At 39.1% G+C, this 17566-nt stretch overlaps 1 protein-coding gene across 5 annotated transcripts in view; it reads right to left on the bottom strand.

The window, feature by feature from the left end:
• LOC149540045 (K(+) efflux antiporter 5-like) overlaps window positions 1-17566 on the bottom strand; it is a 210253-nt gene that overhangs the window by 99043 nt on the left and 93644 nt on the right. For 4 of the 5 annotated variants that reach the window (XM_089801238.1, XM_089801236.1, XM_089801240.1 and 1 more), the window contains exons 8-10: window positions 11969-12040; window positions 11658-11741; window positions 11498-11566 (exon numbers count right to left, since the gene is read on the bottom strand). In XM_089801238.1, the coding sequence (XP_089657364.1) occupies window positions 11498-11566; window positions 11658-11741; window positions 11969-12040 (225 nt within the window). The remainder of the gene's footprint in view (window positions 1-11497; window positions 11567-11657; window positions 11742-11968; window positions 12041-17566) is intronic. The other variant, XM_089801239.1, reaches the window with a different exon arrangement.

A 17566-nucleotide genomic window follows, 5' to 3' on the forward strand; every position in this document is an offset into this window, starting at 1 on the left:
TGATCAGGTTCCTCATCAGAAGAATCTGGATTAAACTCAGCTTAAGCATCTACAAATCTTTGTGATCGTACAGAAGAAGCTGGAGGTGTCTGTACAGGGATCACTGGTATAACTTGAGTTGCAGAAGCTACTGGAGCCCTCTCATCAGGTGGACCTATTGTAAGCCTAACTCGCAAATCATGAGACTTCGTAGGTTGGTTTGCTAGATCAAGAATTGGAGAAAGAGGCATGAATAGTCCTCGCTGCTCATCAAAGACTACATCACGACTGTACAAGAGACGAGATGTCTCAGAGTCGCTCAATCGGTAGGCTTTGTGAAGACTATTGTATCCAACAAGCATCAGTTTCTAACTCTTGGCATCTAACTTGGTGTGTGACGCATCAGGTATCCAAACAAAAGCAAGAGAGCCAAAAACCTTCAGGTGGTTGATTCAGGCTTGTGACCTTACTGGAACATGTATGTGTTTGAGCATGGATCGAGTCATCTCGGTGATTGTTATATTTCGACGTTCAACTACATTGTTATGTTCTGGTGTGTGGGGTGTGGTTAACTAGTGTTTGATGTCATGAGTATACAAGAAGCTAGAGAATTCATTAGAACAATACTCGCCCCCCCCCCCCCCCCAACAAGTGTTTGAGCTAGAGTAATAATAGATTTTCCAGAGTCTTTTTCAACTAAAGGTTTTAACTTTTGAAATAAAAGAAATGCATCTGATTTCTTTTTAAGAAAATATACCCACATTTTTCTACTGAAATCATCAACAACAGAAAATACCTGGACCCAAGAATAGGAGTTGCCGTACGGCCGCAAATATCGGCATAAGCAAACTAGAGTACCTAAGAAGCTCTTCATGAATCGCCACTGGTGAAAGCTTTGTGATGTTGCTTCTTACCCTAGCATGCATCACAAACCCCATGTTGTTGAGTTTGAATCTCTAGCAAACCAACAAGCTCTTCTCGAGCAAGCTAAGAAAGATAATACACATTTAAGTGCCCATACCATTGATGCCAAACTGTGCTAACAGAAGACCGCCAAGCAGCCATAGCTAAGTCCCAAGAATCACCACATCAGTAAGTTGGAAAAGACAATGATACTCAAGACCCACCGCAACAATAGACTGAGTCACCCTATCAGTTATGGCACACTGAAGTGAACTGAAGGTGACATCCAACTATGGAGAATGTCGCAGCAACTGACTAATTGAGAGTAGATTTAGTTTCATCCCTGGAACGTAGAACATATTGAGGAAAATGAGATTCCTCCCAGCAGATTGAATTTGAATGTTGCCCTTGCTGACGACAATGTACTCTTCTCTGCCACCAAAAATAGAATCTCAATAAGGTTGGTAATTAGTGAACCAGTCTTTGCAATGGGTCAAATGATGAGAGGCACCTAAATCAATGTACCAAGAAGGCGACTTCACATGATTTGCAGGTCTTTTAGCCATGAAGAAGTAAAAGGTAGATTCGTTTAGCTCAGTGTGCTCTACACTGTTCGCTTGGATGCGAACTAGATTACTTAAATTGTGTAGCTAAGCATTTTCGACATTCAACATTCATATGACCAAACTTGTGGCAATAGTTGCATTAAATGTTTTTCTTGCGAGAGCCTTCTAAAGATAGAGAAGAGGACTTTTGCTGAGAAGACTGTTGAGACTTGCCTTTATCCTTCTAAAAGGATTTAGCAACAAAGGCTTGCTCTGTAGAGGTGGAGTTGGAAATGGTTTCCACCGATCTTACTAAAGCAGAAATGTGCAGAGATCTATGAACTTCAGATCAACACCAGTATAAGTGATGTTGAAAGCCTCGATTAAATGCTCGTAGGACTTGGGAAAACTTTTGAGGGTTATGACCACAATGTCATCTTCCTCCATCTTGTGTCCAATGACAAAAAATTGATCACGGATTTCTCGAATCCTATTTAGGTATCCTTGGAGTGATTTCCGCTCATCCATGACAATAGAAAACAAAGTGTTTTTGAGAAAGAAGGCTCTGCTTTTGTCTAATGTTTCATGAAGTTTCTTCATATGCTCCCATATCTCAGTAGTTGTTTTGTTGGATGGAATCTAAAGGAGATGATCATCAACTATGGATAATTTGAGAAGCATCATAGCCTCCCAATTATTAAGATCTCATATATCCTGATCAGTATCAGTTGCAGTCGAACGCTTTGTAACACCCAGAACAATCTGATCAGTATTCTGATATTCAAAGATTGCTAGTACCCGCTTCGTCCATGCTATATAATTTTGACCATTGAATTTTGAATTGACCTTGAGCAAAATATTTGTCAAAGATGCCACAGCACATTTTTCAGTGAAAAAGCGTGAAAATCTGTGAAGGCATGCACTTCGGGGCAAAAAAAATGGAAGACCCAAAAAAATTAAAGGGGTACCCAAAAGAGAGCTTAAATAACCCAGAAAAAATGTTGTTGGTATCTAGATCCGCTAGCTAAAAAATCGAGGCACCCAAAAAAATCTAACAACCCAATTGAGCTCTCAAAAAACGCACCAAGAATTTGTAATCGGAAAACAATTGAATGAAAAAGTTAGGGTTTTTGAACAAAACCCTAGTCAATGGTTATGGAGGCAAAAAGTTATTAAAAAATGGCAATTTCAAGTAGCAAGCGACCGATTTTTTTGCACAAAAAAGGGTTACTTGCAAAGATGTCACAGGAGATGTGGATTTTGACACCTAAAAATGGTGTTCAAGGTGCTTGTTTGGGAAAAAATGGCAGCAAAAAATTGGCTCCTGATTTTGGAATTTGTAACAAAAACAACATGCGAATGCAGACATTTTTTGCGTCTTAGATCATAGGGAAAAAAATAACGCCTCTAAAAGAAAACATGAGCAGAAGAAAGGACTCAAAAATTTTGATTTTTTGATGGTTGCTGCGATTCTCCAAATCGCAATTTGCAGGAAAATCGACCCAGACAAGTCATGAATTTAGTCAGACAAGAAAACGTTAATACCAATGGTAAATATTCTCAGATGAACCCTAGTTCAAAGTAAATAATTTCGAAAATAGGTTCACATAATTTCGGAAAAGAAATTATGATTTTCAAAAAAAATTAAAGAAGTGACTCTAATACCATATTACAAAGTAAATGGTAAATATTTGCTTAATATAAATAGAGACCGAGAGGTTAATATATACAAAAGAATGAAATGATGTTTCCTTGGGAAACAATCGTAAAGAATAGAAACTTTCTAGTCTAGCTAAAAGAAAACAATCAATTACCTACAGCCTAACTAAATATTAGAAACATTATAATATTTACAATAGATTACATATAGATGACCATTAACTAATAATAGAAGCTATCTATTATCGTAATACACCTATCATTAAGCAAATAGATATGAGTCCTAAACCACTAAGGCTAAGGGTAAATGGCTACGAAAGCAATAGTGTACTTTGGGCAACCATGAGCTAACCAAGTCCATTGTGTATATCATTAAAATAATAAAAGTATTCCCTTGAGCATGAAACAAACTGAGAACAATTGTAATATATGTAAATATAGAAGGGGTATTATTATAATATAATATGAAGAGTAAAATTATTCTTTTCCAACTTATGTCAATGATTTAATTATTATTTTCATCCTTATGTCAATATCTTACAAAGCTATTATTTTTCCAACCTTGGCAATGGTTTTATTATTATATCATAAGCAGACATATTTATGTATTCTTTCTTTAGGCCTTATATTTTTTGATTGTCATTTTAATAATATTGCCACATATGTTGTTGATGGCTTTTTGGTTGTAACTCTTTGCCACCTTTATACTTTCTTGCTCATAACCAGGCATGCAACCAAGTAAGGCAAAGATCTTAATTTGTGTGATGGTTTGTAAGGAGAAGCATTTGAAACATCATAGAGAATTATCACCATTTCATACGGCCTGCATTGCATTTTGGTATTGTTTTCACAATCTCAATTCGCCTACGAATCCTTCATAGTACCTCATAGTCAAATATAGTTGCTATTTTCATTTCCTTGGATTATTCATTTGCCTTAATATTGAATTCGGTGCCACCGTGGTGTGACCAATCCACCGAGAAATCTCTTGCACACATCTTGCCATACCATGTCGAGATTTTTGTTGGTGGACACAAGCACGGAAGTTGCATGAGATACATTAGACGTTGTTTCAACAATTCCTTGCTCTACATTTGCAATCTTGGTCTTGCTTCCACCAGTAATTGCATGGAGACTGATTGAGCATTCAAGGGACCGATATTATAGTCAGGTCACACTTTTGCTTGTTTATGTTCTTTACAATTGATATAAGAGGCTCATAAATATTAGCCTAAAATTAAGAAGGCAGTGTTATCATAGATAGAGCCTTGATCTGAAACAAACTATTTGTTTTCATTTGTGTAAGATTTGTAAATATGCTCCAAATCGAGCAAACTGTGACAACCTGTAATAACACCTTCTTTTCAGAATTATTGCTTAACTTGGACAAAGATCCAACAATGCAAGGTTATACAGATGTAACTGCTATGTACCCTATGACATAGAAGATAGCACTCTTATGAAAAGTCAATAATAAATTACAAGTGTCATTAATCTATTGTTAAGTCATAAGTTTGGGTCAGGCAAAATGTAATTGGTTGTGATTATACAATGCTTAGACAGTCACCCCAGAAATTCATCCAAGAAGACCTACAAGGTTGAGATGAAGGGTGTGTACTAGTAACTATTAAACCACTGATTATCCCTACATGATAAGAGACTAATATGCAAGTAATGAAAGTGTTTTAAACTAAGTCAGCTTATGGTGTTCTAAGGGTATGATTCTTGTTGTCAAGCCAGTTGTGTAATGACACTAATACTAGGATGCTCAGTGGCAAGACAGGGGTGTTCCATGCCTAATCCTAGGTAGGGAAGGCCTTTCTCAGTATGGATTGTGTGGAGATACTTAAGGGCGTAGATCGAAGACTCGCCAGTTACTCAGCGAGTTTTAAACACTCGCCGAGTATTTTGGGACGGTGAGTAAATGGGCCAAAAACTCGCCTGTCCAAAAACTCGGCTAGTGTCCAAAAACTCGCAGTTCTAAGAACCCGCGGCCAGTGACGCCTAAATAGGTCAAAATGCATTGTTTTCTGCATTGTTTCTTTCATTTGTGTGGAGCAAAGAAGGTTTTAGCTGACTTTTGGAGGATTCTAACCAGATTTAGAAGAGAAATTTCTTTCCAGGTATGTTCATCTTATCATTGTTTGAAAACTTTTTATAGTTTTAAGAAAAGTTTTTATTGTTTTTGTTATTGTTTGTAAATGATTTCAAATCATTTGAAAGTTGAAACCCTAGTTGTTCTAAACTTCTAGCTTCTACGTTCTAACTCTAAGTTCTAACTTTGTTTATTCATTTTTCTATAAATTTAATTATTTATGTGTAGGGCAGTGGACAAGCATTAAGAAAACATGACAAACCTACAAGAAGAGTGGCCACAAACACCATGCCCATCTAGATATATAGGCACTCGGCCTAAAAATGCAAGAGAGTGTTTCTCATTACATCATAAGTATCGTTTGACTCAAGAGAGTTGGGACATATGGACCAAGTGAAACAATCTCATTTCTTGATGGATTCATATGCTTGTTTCTATTCTCTCTCACATCATGTTTTCCAATTTCAGCTCATCTTTCTTCCTTTTCAGCATATACATCCTTTCTTAAATTGTAACTATAGTACCCCTGATGAAAGATGCTCCCCTACTACTACAAACACTTAATAGACACAAAGAAATAACAACTTGCGAAAACAAAATATGGGCTTCTTATTATCGTCGCAAATGTGGAAATATAGAATTTTGAAATACCATATGCAAACCCAAATGAGCGCCTTCCTTACAATAAATTGCAAGATAGAGTTGAGAACTATTGCCCAGAGCTATCCTAGACAATCTACAGGCCTTCCTGATATAGGCAATTTTACACCGTCTGAGAAGTTTCTAGACATCAAATGCTAACCCCTAAGGCCAACCAACCCAAAAATTACATATAGAGTCGGCCCAAATCAATTATGACATTTATTTGAAAATTTTGGTTGGCCCAACTTCGGAAGACCATAACTTGCAAACTATTACCCTAATTGGCTATTGTAATCCCATTTTGGAATCCTCAGCTTCTAAACCACAAGGCTACATTTGCACTAGCTCCAGTTGACCGCATTTCAAAGCCCATCTAGAGCCTCTAAAGCCTTCAAAACTGAGCCTAAAGTTTTTCTACCAAAATTACACACAAAAAATCCGCAATAATTTAACGAATACTCATGATATGGCACTAAGCCTTAACTGGTGGTTTGATATATCCAAGATGAGCCTCCACCTCTAAAATTAGGACATTGCAAGCTCATATGACCGACTTACTAAGTAGCAAGCGTCCAGAAACAACAACTTTGCACTGAGACAACCCTTACCCAAGAAACATAAAGGAAATACTTTTGGGCAATGCAAGATTGCTCTTACACCCAAGATGCCCCTTCATCAACCCCTCAACTCCTAAAAGTCTTGCTTCTTAGTTGTTTGCCCAATGTCATGTGAATGTGAAGTGATGTGGTAGTCATTTGGAGAGATCTCATTTATAGTCTTCTCACCAACTGGGACAGCCATATGCAAAGTGCAAGATTTAGATCCCTATCTAGTAACCTTATGAATTTTCTTTGCTTGATTAGATTCTTTACCGTTACCAATCCTATTTAAAATGTATCAATGCTATCTATTAGGAATACCTCCTCCACTCTTCTTTTCTTTGTGTTCACCCTCAATCATTAAGAATCATGGACCAATCCATGCAATCACCTAGTTGCTCATCCTCATTTGGTCCAATCAACATTCAAATGCTTTCATCATCAATCTCTTGTGTGTTGGGACTAGGTTATCACATATCATCTCCCAAATCAATTACCAATCACACAATAGCAAATGCTAGCAAAATCTTTGTCCCCTGTTAGACTAATTGCATGGATAAAGTTGTCTCTTGCTAGACTGACTGCTAGTAAAATCTTTGTATCTTCACCTTGCTTTGAACTCTATTCCCTATTCTGTGTTTCAACTTCCCTTATCAACTAAGAACTAGAGGTGGGAATAGATTCGATGGACCTGTGCCTTTAACTTCTAGAACCCTAACTAACAACTCATTTACTTGCAACTTGTGATGCATCAGCCACATTGTCCCTTTTCTTTGAGAATTATCCTTCATCCTAATTGCATAATCTTAAAGTAATCCTTCCATATGTGGGGGTTAAACCTTGTTTCTATTAAGAAGTAATTGGTAAAATACTTGCTTGTTATTAACAGAGACTGAAAAGGTCAATATATACAAAAGAATAAAACGATGTTTCCTAAGGGCCCGTTTGTTTGCTGGAATTAACCTGGAATAGGGAAACGAGAATAGGAAAATTGGAATAAATCTATTCCAATTTTGGTCCAATGCAAGAATAAATCTAATTCCAAAAAATACTTGGAATTCGATTTATGCTCATTTTGGGCCAAAATTGGAATAGATTTATTCCAATTTTCCTATTCCCGTTTCCCTATTCCAGGTTAATTCCAGCAAACAAACGGGCCCTTAGGAAACGATCGTAACGAATAGGAACATTCTATTCTAAAAAAGAAAGCGAAAAAAGCAAAAGATAACTAAAGCTAACTAGATATTTACAATAGATTACCATTAACTAATAACAAACGATTATCTATTATTGTTATACCCTCCCTTGATGGTTAATCTATCCAGAACACCAAATTGTCCTCTGAATTTGACAAACTTATCAGAAACAAGAGGTTTGGTGAGAATGTCTGCAATCTGATTTGTGGCAGGAACATACTGAAAATCTCTAGTCTCATCTTCAACCAACTCTTGTATGTAATGACAGTAAACATTCACATGCTTGGTTCGTTCATGGAAGATTGGATTTTGTGCTAACTTGATAACGCCTTCATTATCAACAAACAGAGTAATCGGTCCTACTGGTGACATTTGCATATCCCCAAGCATCCGACAAAGCCAAACAGCATCACATCCTTCCTTAATAGTCCCTTTATATTTGGCCTTTGTAGAGGAAAGAGAAATTGCTTGCTGGTTCTTACTGGTCCATGTGACTGCATCGGATCCCAAACTGAACACATATCAGGAAGATGACTTTTTATCATCAACAGAGCCTACCCAATCTAAATCAGTGAACCCACTGAATTTAGGATTAGAACTTCAAGAGTACAAAAGTCCATAATTTGAAGTGCCCATCATATAACGAAGCACACACTTTTCTGCCATCCAGTGATCATCCTTAGGAGTTGTCATAAAGTGTGAAATATAGCTAACTGCTAAGCTGATATCAAGCCTAGTAGTAGAGAGGTAGATAAGGTTGCCTACTAGTTTCCTATATGTAGTATCATCAACGGAAGGAGAATTAGACTTTGTTGATAACTTGAGACTTTTCTCCATAGGTGTAGATGTAGGCTTGCAATCTTGCATACAAAATCTTTCTAACAAGGCCCTGGCATATTTGGACTAAGAGATGAATATACCAGAAGATTGTTGCCAAACTTCAACACCTAGACAATAATGCATGAGCCCAAAGTCGGTCATATCAAAAGGCTGGCATAAATTCTGTTTGATTCCCAGAATCAAAGATGTCGAACTGTCAGTGATGATCAAATCATCCACATAAATAACCAGAAGGATGATGTCACTGTTAGTAATCTTGATGTACAGATTTGAGTCTAAAGAACTCCTCTTGAAGCCTTGATCACAAAGGTATTTATAAATTTTTATGTACCATGCTCGAGAGGCCTGCTTGAAGCCATAGAGAGATTGTACCAATCTAAGAACCTGATGATCTTTACCAGCAATCTTGAAACCAGGAGGTTGCATCATGTAGACCTCTTCATGGAGATCACCATTCTAGAAAGCACTCTTAACATCCATCTGATGGACTTTCCAGCCAACTGTGCTACCATGGCCAGGACTAATCTGATGGTGCTCATCTTTGTAGTAGAAGCAAAGGTCTCCTCATACTCAATGCCCTGACGCTGAGAAAAGTCCTTCGCCACTAAACGAGCTTTGCAGTTATCCAAAGTATCATGCAATTTGTATTTGATTTTGTAGACCCATTTGCAACCAATGGGTTTCTTCCTTGGTGGAAGATCAAAAAGGACCCAGGTGTTGTTCTTTAGCAGGCTCTAGTGTCCAGATCTCATGGCATGTTTCCACTCTAGAAATCCTTTAGCCTTGGAATATGTTTGAGGTTCAAACACACTGTGAATGTTGGCCATGAGAACAAAGTTAACAAACTCTGTAGTTTTTCTCTTTTTTTGAGCAGTTCTCCAATCTATGAGCTCATCATCATGAAGATCAGAAAGTGTCTTTGCCTCTTCCAAAGTTTTACCTTTGACCGCCACTGTAGGTGACTGGTTCAACAGATAAACTGCAATGTTAACTGCTTCTGCCCAAAACTTCTTCAGAACATGTTTGTGTTTGAGCATGGATCAAGCCATCTCGGTAATTGTCCTGTTCTAACATTCAACTATATTGTTTTGTTCTGGCATGTGAGGTGTGGTTAACTGGTGTTTGATGCCATGTGTATCCAAGAAGCTGGAGAAAACATTACAACAAAATTCCCCCCCATTGTCTGATCTGAGAGTAATAATAGATTTTCTAGACTTTTTTCCAACTAAAGGTTTAAACTTCTGAAATATAGGAAATGCATCTGATTTCTTTTTAAGGAAATACACCCACATTTTTCTACTGAAATCATCAACAAACAACAAAATATACCTGGACCCAAAAATAGAAGGAGTGGCCATAAGGCCACAAATATCGACATGAACAAGCTAAAGTACCAAAGAAGCTCGCCATTAATCGCCACTAATGAAAGGTGTGCGATGTTGCTTCCCAGCCTGGCATGCATCACAAACTCCAAGTTGTTGAGTATGAATCTCTGGCAATCCAAGAACAAGCTCATCCCGAGCAAGTTGTGAGAGATAATGCACATTTAAGTGCCCATATCGCTGATGCCAAAGTGTGCTGATAGAAGACCACTAAGCAGCCATAACTAAGTCTCAAGAATCACTAGAATCAATAAGTCTAAAAAGACAATGAGCCTCAAGACCCATTGCAACAATAGATTGAGTCGCTCGCTTAGTGATGGTGCACTGATGTGAACTAAAGGTGACATCCAAGTGTGGAGAATGTCGTAGCAACTGACTAAGAGTAGATTTAGTTCCATCCCTAGAACATAGTATACATCGAGGAATATGAGGTTTGTCTCAGCAAACCGAATCTGAATGTTGCCTTTGCTAACAACCATGTACTCTTCTCCGCCACCAAAAATAACAGAGTGAATAAGGCCGATAGTAAACTAGTCTCTGTTGTGAGTGAAATGACGAGAGGCACCTAAATCAGTGTACCAAGTAGATGACTCCACATGATTTGCAAGTCTTTTAGCCATGAAGGCGTAAAAGGCAAACTCCGTCTACTCAATGTAAAGCAGCACAATACTTTGTATGGTAAAGCAACACATGCAATCAACGTGCAAGTACATGCAACCCTTAAAAAATAGAGACTCAAAAAATTTGAAGGGTGACTCAGAAGAGAGCTCGAAAAAGCCAAAAGGAATATGGTGCCGTTTTTTGGATCCGCTAGCTCGAAAATCGAGGCACCCAAAAAATATGACGACAACCTAGTTGAGCTCTCGAAAAACCCACCAAGAATTTGAAATAAAAAAAATTGAGCTCAAAATCTAGGGTTTCAAGCAAAACCCTAGCCGACGGCCATGAATGGTCAAAAATTGTAGAAATAAGGAGGTTTGCTGATAAAAACACTAAGTTTTTTTCAAGGATGGATGAACATGATTGGAGAGCATAACAAACACCGAAGAAATGGTGTAGCAGCCGGAAGTTTGAAGAATTGAACTATGCTAATAAATTTTCAATAATAAAAACATTTTTTTATTTTGCAAATTGCTTTAAAGATGAATAATAGAACTATTTCAAACTTTTTGTTGAAAGTGCTTGGGATATCAAAAATGTGTTCTTAGGTCATATATGCAATATCATCTTGGCATCATACAGAAAGGTGCAGTTACTATTTGTCGGGTGTAGTAAAAGTTAGTTATTAGAGGGTAAGAAGGAATGGAGAGACTTTGCTCCTTAGTTTCAATTATTCCAACGAGTTTAAAAGGGCACCACATTAACAAACTCTGGTATGTTTTCTGTTGCATGCTATCATTTAATCCTTTTTGGAAGAGTGCAGAAGGCCTTGGGTTTTTGTAAGTCTCTTGGCCGAATTGAAGAACTAGTATGCTGCTGATTTTTCTTACATTAAATCAGAGGTCTATTGTTATTGTCACTGCAACTTGGCCTTTTTAGTGAAAGGCTTTGTGTAAGGAATTTTTTTTAAGGTTGCGTATCAATCCTGAAAAAAGAGCGAATATTTACAAAGATAAAAACATTTGGAAGACTGTCACATTGCATCTCTTGACATTACCACAGCAGTTGAAGACATGGATAAAAAAGCACCAACAAATACTCCTTCCGAAGGTTTTGCCCCACATATCTACATTCAAAAAACATTTGTTAATATGCTTTCAATTGCCAATTGGCAGATACTGCAGATAGAAAAGTATGACTCAAATAAAACTAGGTACCAAAGCAGTAATGCCACACAAGCACATGAAAAGGAAAATTTGGAGCAAGCCTCCCAAGACAGCAACAGATCCAACAACTCGAATCTGCACTCAAATTTAAACAATAAACCTTCAATATATTAAGGCCAAATGTTGTAATTCTAAATAATCCCAAGTCAAACCTACATTAAAAAATTAATACCAAGTCTTACTCACACAGATCATTAATTCTTTCGTATTTGTAGTCACATATCATTAATTCTTTCATATTTGTAGTGCAGGATAAATAAGTATTAGAGTAAGATACTTAGCAGTTGTATATATCAATGTACCTTAGCTGCAGAAAATTCTAGGCCCAAAGCAAAAAGCAGGAAGACAACACCAAACTGTGCAACAGTTTCCACCTGTAACATTTAAAAGAAAGCCAAGATCAGTTTACTAATACAACAATATCCTAATAAAAAGGGAGGAAAAAACTACAGTACATCCTGATATTGTAGGTAGCTACAGCTTTGGATGTTCCTCCAACAAAAAGTAGATAACAATGGTTCATTAAGACAGCAATAAATGACAGTACATCATAATATTGTAGGTGGCTACAGCATTGGATGTTTCTCTAACACAAAGTACATAAAAAATATTGTATTGTTGTCACTGAATTCAAGCACAACAAATGGAATAGCAATTTTTGGACATAAGCCACAAGGAAGAGCTCAATTGTGGCCACGTGCTATTAAAAATGGGAGCTTAAGTGGTTGCTAACAAGTTGTACAAGTTGTTGATATTACAAGGTAATTGGTAAATACTTGCTTCTTAATAACAGAGACCGAAAGGTCAATTTATACAAAAGAAAGAGACGATGTTTCCTTAGGAAACGATCGTAAAGAATAGAAACATTCTATTCCAGAGAAAGCAAAAAACGAAAGCAAACTAAAGCTAAAGATATTTACAAGATAACCATTAACTAATAATAGACGTCTTATCTATTATTGTAATACCCTCCCTTAATGGTTAATCTATCTAACACACCAAGCTGTCCTCTGAATTTGACAAACTTATCAGGACCAAGAGGCTTGGTGAGAATGTCTGCAGTCTGATCTGAGGTAGGAACATACTGCAGATCTATAGTCCCATCTTCAACCAGCTGTCGTATGTAATGACAATGAACATCCACATGCTTGGTTCGTTCATGGAAGACTGGATTCCGTGCTAACTTGATAACGCCTTCGTTATCAACAAACAGAGTAGTCGGTCCTGCTGGTGACATCTGCATATCCCCAAGCATCCGACGAAGCCAGACAGCTTCACATCCTGCCTTAACAGTCCCTCTATATTCAGCCTCTGTAGAAGAGAGAGAAACTGCCTGCTGCTTCTTGCTGGTCCATGTGACTGCACCGGATCCCAAACTGAACACATATCCAGATGTTGACTTTTTATCATCAACAAAGCCTGCCCAATCTGAATCTGTGAACCCACTGAGTTTAGGATTAGAACTCCGAGAATACAGAAGTCCATAATCAGAAGTGCCCTTCACATAACGAAGCACACGCTTTGCTGCCATCCAATGATCAGCCTTAGGAGCTGTCATAAAGCGTGAAATATAGCTGACTGCGAACCTGATATCAGGCCTAGTAGCAGATAGGTAGATGAGGTTGCCTACTAGTTGCCTATACGTAGTATCATCAACGGAAGGAGAATCAGACTTGGCTGATAACTTGAGACCTTTCTCCATAGGTGTAGATGCAGGTTTGCAATCCTGCATTCGGAATTTTTCTAACAAGGCTCTAGCATATTTGGACTGAGAGATGAATATACCAGAACACTGTTGCCAAACTTCAACACCTAAGCAATAATGCATGAGCCCAAGGTCAGTCATATCAAAAGACTGGCATAAGTGTTGTTTGATTCCTTGAATCAAAGATGCCGAACTGCCAGTGATGATCAGATCATCCACATAGATAATCAAAAGGATGATGTCACTGTCAGTAGTCTTGATGTACAGATTTGAGTCTGAAGAACTCCTCTTGAAGCCTTGATCACTGAGGTACATATCAATCTTGATGTACCATGCCCGAGGGGCCTGCTTCAAACAATAGAGAGCTTTTACCAATCTGAGAACCTGATGGTCTTTACCAGCAACCTTGAAACCAGGAGGCTGCGTCATGTAGACCTCTTCATGGAGATCACCATTCAGGAAAGCACTCTTTACGTCCATCTGATGAACCTTCCAGCCAAACTGTGCTGCCATGGCTAGGACTAATCTGATGGTGCTCATCTTTGCAGTAGGAGCAAAGGTCTCCTCATAATCGATGCCCTGACGCTGAGAAAAGCCCTTTGCCACTAAACGAGCTTTGTACTTATCCAAAGTACCATCTGATTTGTATTTGATTTTGTAGACCCATTTGCAGCTAATGGGTTTCTTCCCTGGGGGAAGATCAGAAAGGACCCAAGTGTTGTTCTTCAGCAGGCTCTGGTGTTCAGATTGCATGGCCTGTTCCCACTCTGGAATTCCTTTAGCCTCGGAATATGTTTGAGGTTCAAACACACTGTGAATGTTGGCCATAAGAGCAAAGTTAACAGAATCTATAGTTTTGCTCTTTTTTCGAGTAGTTCTCCCATCAATGAGCTCATCATCATGAAGATCAGCAAGTGTCTTAGCCCACCACTTAGGCCGGAGAGGAGAATGACCAACAGTAGTACTAGGAGATGCTTGATCAGCAGGATCCTGATCAGAAGAATTTGGATCAAACTCAGGTGAAGCATCTTCAAAACAAGGTGATCCTGCAGGAGAAGCCGGAGGTGGCTGTACAGGTATCACTGGCAGGACTGGAGTTGTAGGAGCTACTGGAGCCCTCCCATCAGGTGGACCTAATGGAAGCCGAACTCCCAAATCCTGAACCTGCATAGGCTGGTCTGCTGGATCAGGAACAGGAGAAACAGGCATGAATGGTCCTCGCTGCTCATCAAAGACTACATCGCGGCTGTATATGAGACGAGATGTCTCAACATCAATAAGGCGGTAGGCTTTGTGAAGACTGCTATATCCAGCAAGCATCAGTTTCTGACTCTTGGCATCCAACTTGGTGCGTGAAGCATCAGGGATCCAAACAAAAGCAAGAGAGCCAAAAACCTTCAGGTGACTGATTCTGGGCTTGCGACCTGATCAGGCCTCTTCTGGAGTTTTACCTTTGACCGCCACTGTGGGTGACCGGTTCAACAAATAAACTGCAGTGTTAACTACTTCTGCCCAAAAACGCTTCGGAACATGTCTGTGTTCGAGCATGGAACGAGCCATCTCGGTGATTGTCCTGTTCCGACATTCAACTACACTATTCTGTTGTGGCGTGTGGGGTGTGGTGAACTGGCGTTGGATGCCATGTGTATCCAAGAAGCTCGAGAAAACATTAGAACAAAATTCCCCCCCATTGTCTGATCTAAGAGTAATAATAGATTTCCCAGACTCTTTTTCAACTAAGGGTTTAGACTTCTGAAATACAATAAATGCATCAGATTTCTTTTTAAGGAAATACACCCACATTTTTCTACTGAAATCATCTACAAACAACAGAAAATACTTGTACCCAAGAACAGAAGGAGTGGCCATAGGGCCGCAGATATCAGCATGAACAAGCTGAAGTACTTGAGAAGCTCGCCAAGAATCGCCACTGGGGAAAGGTGTGCGATGTTGCTTCCCAGCCTGACATGCGTCACAAACTCCAAGGTGTTGGGTTTGAATCTCTGGCAAACCAAGAACAAGCTCATCCCGAGCAAGTTGTGAGAGATAATGCACATTTAAGTGCCCATATCGCTGATGCCAAAGTGAGCTGATGGAAGATCGCCGAGTAGCCATAGCTAAGTCCTGAGAATCACCAGAATCAGTAAGTCTGAAAAGACCATGATCCTCAAGACCAACTGCAATAGTAGACTTAGTCGCTCGATCAGTGATGGTGCACTGATGTGAACTGAAGGTGACTGCCAAGTGTGGAGAATGTCGCAGCAACTGACTGACCGAGAGTAGATTTAGTTCCATCCCTGGAACGTAGTACACATCAAGGAATATGAGCTTCCTCCCAACAGACTGAATTTGAATGTTGCCTTTACCAACAACCGTGTACTCTTCTCAACCACCAAAGATAACAGAATCTGAATAAGGCTGGTATTCAGTAAACCAGTCTCTGCGGTGAGTGAAATGTCGAGAGGCACCTGAATCAATGTACCAGGCAGATGACTGTACATGATCTGCAGGTCTTTTAGCCATGAAGGCATAAAAGGCAGATTCCACCTGCTCAGTGTGCTCTGCATTGTTCGCTTTGGGTTGCGAACTTGATTGCTTAGACTGGGCAGCTAAGCGTTTCCGACATGCAACCTTCATGTGACCATACTTGTGGCAATAGTTGCATTGAATGTTCTTTTCTTTGGTACCATCGGATGCTGGAGCAGAAGACTTCTGCTGAGATGGTTGCTGAAACTTGCCCTTATCCTTCTGAAAGGATTTCGCAGCAAAGGCTTGCTCAGTGGAGGTGGAACTGGAGCTGCTACCGAACTGTTGTTTCCACCGATCTTGCTGAAGTAGCAGGGTGCAGAGATCAGTGAACTTTAGATCAACACCAGTAGATGTGATGTTGAGAGTCTCGATAAAATGCTCATAGGAATTTGGTAAACTCCGAAGAGTGATTACCACAATATCCTCTTCCTCCATCTTGCGACCGATGGCAAGTAACTGATCACGGATTTCCTGAATCCGATTCAGGTGTGCCTGGAGCGAGGTGCGCTCATCCATGACAATAGAAAACAGAGTGTTTTTCAGAAAGAAGGCTCTGCTCTTGTCAGAAGTCTCATGAAGACCTTTTAGATGTGTCCAGATTGCGGCCGCTGTCTTGCCGGATGGAATCTGAGAAAGCTGGTCATCAGCTACGGAGAGTTTGAGAAGCATTACTGCCTCTCGATTGTTCAGATCCCATGTATCTTGATCAGGACCCGGAGAAGTCAGACGCTGCTTAACACCCAGAACAAGTTGATCGGTGTTTCGATATTCGAAGATTGCGATGATGCGCTGCTTCCAGGTTCCATAATTGCGACCATTGAATTTGGAATTATGCTCGAGCAGAATATTTGTCAGAGATGCCATGGCACGTTTTTCAATGAAAAACTGTGAAAATCTGTGAAGGCACGTTCTTCGAAGCAAAAATACGGAAGACCCAGAAAAATCAGAGAATGACCCAAAAGAGAGCTCGAAAAACCCAGAAGGAATCTGCTGTTGTTTTTTGAATCCGCTGGCTCGAAAATCGAGGCACAAAAATCGAGGCACCCAGAAAAAACGGACGACAACCCAGTTGAGCTCTCGAAAAACCCACCAAGAATCTGAAAACAAAAAAAAATTTCGACCCCAAAAATTAGGGTTTCGAAAAAAAACGGCCCTTGCTGAAAAAAGCTTGAAAAAACTTCAGATTTCTTGATGAAAAATGGTCGAATCTGCTTCCCAGAGCACGATGACAGAATGAGACGGCTAAGAGCATGAAGATTTGATACAGAAACATGCAGATTTTCACCCCAAAAATGCGAGTCTTCAAAAAATGGCCACGCTTTCCACACGATTTGCAGACCCGTAATTCGGGAATTTCTCCAAGCAGAAAAACCCTAGGTGGGTTTTGGAGAAATTAGCTGAAATAATTTTGGAAAAATTTAAACAAATAATTTCAAGAAGAAATTATAAATTTTTCCGAAAAAATTTAAGTATTTAGCTCTGATACCATATTACAAGGTAATTGGTAAATACTTGCTTATTAATAACAGAGACCGAAAGGTCAATTTATACAAAAGGAAGAGACGATGTTTCCTTAGGAAAAGATCGTAAAGAATAGAAACATTCTATTCCAGAGAAAGCAAAAAACGAAAGCAAACTAAAGCTAAAGATATTTACAAGATAACCA

This window comes from Cupressus sempervirens, chromosome 9, assembly GCF_028749045.1.
Source record: "Cupressus sempervirens isolate cs-2001-9-10 chromosome 9, ASM2874904v1, whole genome shotgun sequence".
Lineage (NCBI taxonomy): Eukaryota > Viridiplantae > Streptophyta > Pinopsida > Cupressales > Cupressaceae > Cupressus > Cupressus sempervirens.